General features: G+C 50.1%; 1 protein-coding gene across 1 annotated transcript; it reads left to right on the forward strand.

Moving 5' to 3' along the window:
- Positions 1–369: 369 nt before the first annotated feature.
- LOC125943572 (antifreeze protein Maxi-like) lies at positions 370–2,270 on the forward strand (the record flags this gene model as incomplete). Its single annotated transcript, XM_049663005.1, has 3 exons — positions 370–403; positions 1,468–1,802; positions 2,079–2,270. Coding segments are annotated over exons 1-3 (561 nt in total), but the record flags the coding sequence as incomplete, so codon positions are not given.
- Positions 2,271–6,844: the final 4,574 nt, after the last annotated feature.

Here is a 6,844-nt window from a genome sequence, read left to right on the forward strand (position 1 = left end):
TTTACCACGCCGTACACCCTGCGCTGTATTCCTATAAATGCCCACACTGCGATCAATGCGCAACGTTTTACCACATGGTATGGGCTTGCACAAACACACCACAGCTCACACCCATAACACACCCCACCACATGGCAATGGGAGGCAGCGCTGTACAGCTCCGACTCGGCGGACCAGCTCAACCTGGTCAACCGAGCGAGAAGGGCAGCTAAGGCCGCTGAACTCCTGGATTGAGTGGACCACCCACTGCAGAGCGGAGGAGCTACCTACGCTCAAGTGCTCTTTTGCATAAAGTTTACTCGCTTTCTTTCTCTCTCTTAGTGGAGGCGGAAGTGGTTAAAACCAAGATAGCTAAATATCTGTGAATAGGATGCTAAAGATAGTGACAGGACTGGTGAGCACAGGTCAGACTCAAGATATTCCGCGTGCACTGGTCTTACAAGACCCGTTCTGCTCGTTGTATAGACAGCAGTCTCGCCATGGAGTAAGACCAGGGAATACCCGCACTGTGCCTCTGTGATCATTCTTGATCGAAAACATATAGCTACGAGCGTTGCCGCTGCTGTAGTCGGCTTAGGAAGCGCAAACACTGCGACGTAGTCAGCGCTACTTCGATCTAAAGTGAATCCTATTACTTCTGCTTACAGTTCTTGACGACTGCGCAGTCCATTAGGCAGTAGGCTGAAGCATTACTCTGAATCGACTCCAAAAGTACAACTTCCACTGAACAGCGACCTCTGTGACGGAGTCTGTATATTAAGATTAACGTGAAGCCGATAAAACACGCAAGTGCTCGACGTGGTATTTCCTGTGTCCGTGTGTAACCTGTAATTGTATGTATAATATGCGTTTCCCTCCTAATGACGCATAAGTGTTCACTGCCTCAGCGATTAGTGGTCACTGCCTCACTGGAAGTGGCCATCGAGCAAGCAGTGACAGGCGTTAAAAGAGAGGGCTTGCGTTCCATATAGCAATGAAGCAACATTAGTTGCACACAAGTCTTTGCGATTCGGCAGCTGTGCGATTATGTACTTCCCATCGTAATGTTCCTGACGCTTGTATTTTACAGCTTATTTTTGAGCAAGATCTTCTTGACCTATGTAATCTGGAGCTTAAGAAAAGAGGGCCAGAGAAATTTGCAGGCTATGCACTCGTCGGTGAGCCGTCTTAGCGTCACTCGACACGACAGAGATTTAGAACAAGGTCGAATACGCTCCGTGGCACTGAGAAAGTTCGTCCCCTGCAAGCCCACTATAGCGCAAAAGTAAGACCTTGGGCCAAAAAATCCGTTTTCCCCCTCTATTTTAATCCTATCTAGTACAGGATAGAAATATAAAAGTAGGCGTAACTATATAGGCGCATTGCTGCTGTCATTCCAGTTTGTCGCTAATAAAAAAGAGGATGCTCACGTCAGCCCAAATAATCTGGGGTGTTTTTAAAAGCTAATCATCATCATCATCATCATCATCATCATCATCATCATCATCATCATCATCATCAGCAGCAGCAGCAGCAGCAGCAGCAGCAGCAGCAGCAGCAGCAGCAGCAGCAGCAGCAGCAGCAGCAGCAGCAGCAGCAGCAGCAGCAGCAGCAGCAGCAGCAGCAGCAGCAGCAGCAGCAGCAGCAGCAGCAGCAGCAGCAGCAGCAGCAGCAGCAGCAGCAGCAGCAGCAGCAGCAGCAGCAGCAGCAGCAGCAGCAGCAGCAGCAGCAGCAGCAGCAGCAGCAGCAGCAGCAGCAGCAGCAGCAGCAGCAGCAGCAGCAGCAGCAGCAGCAGCAGCAGCAGCAGCAGCAGCAGCAGCAGCAGCAGCAGCAGCAGCAGCAGCAGCAGCAGCAGCAGCAGCAGCAGCAGCAGCAGCAGCAGCAGCCAGCAGCAGCAGCAGCAGCAGCAGCAGCAGCAGCAGCAGCAGCAGCAGCAGCAGCAGCAGCAAGCAGCAGCAGCAGCAGCAGCAGCAGCAGCAGCAGCAGCAGCAGCAGCAGCAGCAGCAGCAGCAGCAGCAGCAGCAGCAGCAGCAGCAGCAGCAGCAGCAGCAGCAGCAGCAGCAGCAGCAGCAGCAGCAGCAGCAGCAGCAGCAGCAGCAGCAGCAGCAGCAGCAGCAGCAGCAGCAGCAGCAGCAGCAGCAGCAGCAGCAGCAGCAGCAGCAGCAGCAGCAGCAGCAGCAGCAGCAGCAGCAGCAGCAGCAGCAGCAGCAGCAGCAGCAGCAGCAGCAGCAGCAGCAGCAGCAGCAGCAGCAGCAGCAGCAGCAGCAGCAGCAGCAGCAGCAGCAGCAGCAGCAGCAGCAGCAGCAGCAGCAGCAGCAGCAGCAGCAGCAGCAGCAGCAGCAGCAGCAGCAGCAGCAGCAGCAGCAGCAGCAGCAGCAGCAGCAGCCTATTTTATGTCCACTGGACGAAGGCCTCTCCCTGCGATCTCCAATTACCCCTGTCTTGCGCTAGCGTATTCCAACTTCGCCTGCAAATTTCCTAACTTCATCATCCCATCTGGTTTCCTGCCGACCTCGACTGCGCTTCCCTTCTCTTGGTATCCATTCTGTAACTCTAATGGTCCACCGGTTATCCATCCTACGCATTACATGGCCTGCCCCGCTCCATTTCTTCCGCTTAATGTCAACTAGAATATCGGCTATCCCCATTTGTTCTCTGATCCACACCGCTCTCTTCCTGTCTCTTAACGTTAGTCCTAAGATTTTTCGTTCCATTGCTCTTTGTGCGGTCCTTAACTTGTTCTCGAGCTTCTTTGTTAACCTCCAAGTTTCTGCCCCATATGTTAGCACCGGTAGAATGCAATGATTGTACACTTTTCTTTTCAACGACAGTGGTAAGCTCCCAGTTAGGATTTGGCAATGCCTGCAGTATGCACTCCAACACAATTTTATTCTTCTGTAAATTTCTTTCTCGTGATCAGGGTCCCCTGTGAGTAATTGACCTAGATAAACGTACTCATTTACAGACTCTAGAGGCTGACTGGCGATCCTGAATTCTTGTTCCCTTGCCAGGCTATTGAACTACATATATAGACGCTTATTACATATTTCAAACATAGCACATTAGCCTATATAGCAATAAAAGGGAGTAGCAGGAAGAAAATCCTTCTAAACACTCCACCGGATCCCTTGGCTAGAACGTACACACAAAAAAATGTCACAGTTTCGCCCTAAGGGCGAAGCAATGAATGCGATAGCAACACAGCAATGTCATACGAAGTAAGGTGAGCGGCTTTGGTAGCAATATGAATTGTAGTAAACATGAGCTGATTAAGTAAGCAGGTGTGCTGCGGCGTAAGTAGACCGACATGAAGAGAGACTCGATGACCACGAGAAGGCGCGTGTGAAACGGTGGTGTTGATGAGAAGCGCTTCCCGTGGGCAGCGCGTGCGAAGGGACACACCTGTAGCGCTGCACTGCCGATCCGGGCAGCATTGCGTGTGTAGCGTGCGTTGGAAAATGTGGCCCGACTATTACGAACTGAATGAACAAGCGTGGTGTGAGCGCGCACAAACACGAAGAGATCACACTGAATGACAGCAGACAACGACTGTCAAAACGCTGGCAGCAAGCATACACCGCAGCGGGCGAAGGTACGTGCGGTCTATCGCTTCAACGGAAACTGAGCGGCGAATGCACTTAAAGGTCAGAGCCGTGTAGAGATAAGAGACGGTGCGAGCGAGCGACGAGCGCGGTTGTTGGCAGAGAAGTTCGCCCCCCCCCCCCCCCTTGCTCCCTCCGGCGCTGGCTACCTGCTTCCTTGCTTGCGCGTGGGAGATTGAGTGCGTTCGCTCTCCGTGATAGCGCGCGTCTCCGCACGCTTCCTCTCGGGCATACGGCGCGCGGCGAAGATTTTATCTATAGGGAACCTCACGGCGACGGCGACGACGACGGCGACGACGACGCCGACGGCAGAAATCCGGTTCTAGTGTCCATATAATTGCTATCGCAATAAAATAGTTAAATTTTATCTTAGGAAATTTCTCCTCATTATATACAACTATATTGCGTGGGTGATTCCTGTTATGTATTTTCCATCGATGTTATCAAAAAAAAAGTTGTCGCAGTTTCACCTCAAAGGCGAAGCATCAATTGCGATAGCAAACTTGTAGAGAGCTATACGGAGTAATGATATTAGCTTTATCAGCTGTATAAACTTGGACATGCAGCAGCATCGGCAACACGCAGAACTGTTGTCGACGCCATCGGCGTTTCGCCCGCGTTCGCTGAAAATGCGTGCGGCGTTGGTGACTGTTGCCGGAGCCTCTGATATAAATAGGCACTGCGTGCCGCAGCTAAACGTCGCCTCCCTTCCCTGCCCCTCCCCCACGGCCTCTCGCTCGTCGGAAGAAGGCGCGTTTGCTCTACATACATGGTGATTGTGAAGGAGAACAGAGACGCCTACTTCTGCAGCCCTTAAGCGAGCACGGCGCAGAACGTGCGTTTGTTCTCCGCCGTGCGTTCACTCCCCGTGAAAGAGGCGCCCCTCGCGCCCTTTCACTCGCACATACAGCGTTCGGCGCGCGGCGACGATTTCTTCTCCAAATGACGTCATACGGAACCTCACGGCGACGGCGACGGCGACGGCGACGCCGACGGCAGAAATCTGCTTTTGAGTGTCCATATAATTGCTATCGCAATAAAAACACAGTTGTCCAAAAAGTTTTTTTCTTTCTGTGTAAATTTCTAGGATAGCCATATAGAGAGCTAAATATAACGATATGCTTGAGGCGTTCAAGAAGGCCCAAGCAACGAAACTCAGTGACATAGTCTCAAATAAATTGATCACCATTATTTTTGCCCCGGCAGGAAGGCAGGCTAGCTACAGTGTGAGTGACCATGACACGGTTTTGGGAATATTGGTATGAATTTGTAAAGGAGCAGAAAAGCTACTTAGGAGGAAAATCATTCAACGTTTCACTTCGGTGCTGGTGGTCTGTGGCAGGCTTAGGCAAAGCTCATAAAAGCCTCATAATTAGCTCCACGGCTGGAATCATGTTTCTGGGACCTCTCTCTTTGTCTCCACTTTCTTCTTATGTTTGTATTTCCCTGATTTTCGGCTCTGCTTAACCACCGACCGTTGTAACATAGTGCCTATGGTGGTGTCGCGCTGCAGAGTGCGAGTTTGCATTTTAAAACTCGGCCGCAGCGGCTGCATTTAAATGGAAACGAATTGCAAAAACGCTCATGTACCTAGATTTACCTGCATGTTAAAGAGTATTTCCTACACTAACGTAGAAGATACTCTGGAGGTATACCTGCGGCGCAAATAAAGTGTATTTGTATGTGTGAGGTGGTCAGGTGAAGTGGTCAAAGTTGAGGTGGTCAAAATTAATACGGAGTCTCCCAATATACCGTGCCTTTAATAAGGGTCCGTATTCACAAAATGCTCTCATGCTAGAATTTTTCTTGCGAGGAAAACAAAATAGTAAGAGATGCTTCACGGCTGAAACATACTGGCAGAGTGGAAATGAGACACAGGTAATCTTTTCGATCAATCCTTCTTTTTTACAGCGCGGTCGACGGCATTGGGGTGATAGCGACTTCGTGTTCAGACAACCATGTATCTGTTTGGGCTCCCTGGTGTTTCGGTGGGGTGTATACGACCCCAGCTTGTGAATATTGTTCCAGAACCAGGGTTGAAAACGGTGAGAAATAGCGAATACGATGTTTTGGTTCAAGGATCAACGCTTGGTAACGCTCGATAGAGCTGACGTATAATGCCCGGGTTAAGTGATTGCTGAGAGGCTTTTCATACTTCCGTCGAATGGCGAAAGCATCACGAGTGGTGTCGAAAACTGACCTCTTCTCGTGGGATAATAAAGCACTTTGCAGACTCAATTATTTGCCACGCACGCAATGGTGCACGCGTTCCGCCGCGGACTCGATGGAGCGCTGGCTGCGATCGCAGCTGGGCAAGCGCATTAGCGAAACCGATGGCGGTAGAGAGAAAACGCCGGCTACGCAATTCGCGGGGTTGGGTCGAAACACCGCTGCAACTTGTGGAGCGTCTGCTCGGCGACGATAATCGTAACTGCGTGCTGTGTTTGCAAATTTTTAGGCAGCTTGCTTTACTGGACTCATTGGAATGTTCGAGTTTGAACTGAGTGCACTTCGGATACTTCTGCAACATAACAGTCATCTGCAGCTCATTTACTATTTCCCGTTCTACCAATCGACGCCTCCTTCTCTTTCTTTTTTCTTCTATTTCTCGACTAACCACTCCATTTCGAATTAAGACTGAAGTATACATATGAGCACTATCACCTTTCAGGATGATCGAGGTCTGTTTTCAAGCATCATGTTTGTAGTCACCCAAAGATTAGTCAAATTCGAGCTCGACTTGGCGCAAAGTGGGCTTTGAATTTTCTCCGAGTGCGGATGATAAAAGTGCCAAGAACAGTTCAGAACTCGAGTTCATGGTCTAAATTTCGGGCGCTGTGCGGCTGTGTTTGAAAAACGCTTACACATGTTTACCTTTTTTCTAGAATTGGCAAGGCAATAACTTAGGAAACACTCTGGATGTACCTGCGGCGCGAATAAAGTGTGTCTGTGTCTGTGTGCGTGTGTATGTGTGTGTGTGTGTGTGCGTGCGTGCATGTGCGTCAGTGTATGCGTGTGTATATGTGTGCACACAACTTGTGCACTATTTCGTGTTGTGGCTCCTGTGCCTAACACGACTGAACCCATATTCTTACAATAAACATAATTTTTGAAAACAGACGCTAGCCAACCGGGGTAACCATGAGCGTATTATTAGTTAAGGCGGCTGCTCCATGGCGAACCGCACTTACGAACGAGAATCTACTTGTGTGCGAATTCAGCACCTGAAGACTACCACCTACTCAGATGAAATCAAATTTTTTC

The sequence above is a fragment of the Dermacentor silvarum genome, chromosome 2 (genome assembly GCF_013339745.2).
Source record: "Dermacentor silvarum isolate Dsil-2018 chromosome 2, BIME_Dsil_1.4, whole genome shotgun sequence".
In the NCBI taxonomy this organism is placed as follows: Eukaryota; Metazoa; Arthropoda; class Arachnida; order Ixodida; family Ixodidae; genus Dermacentor; species Dermacentor silvarum.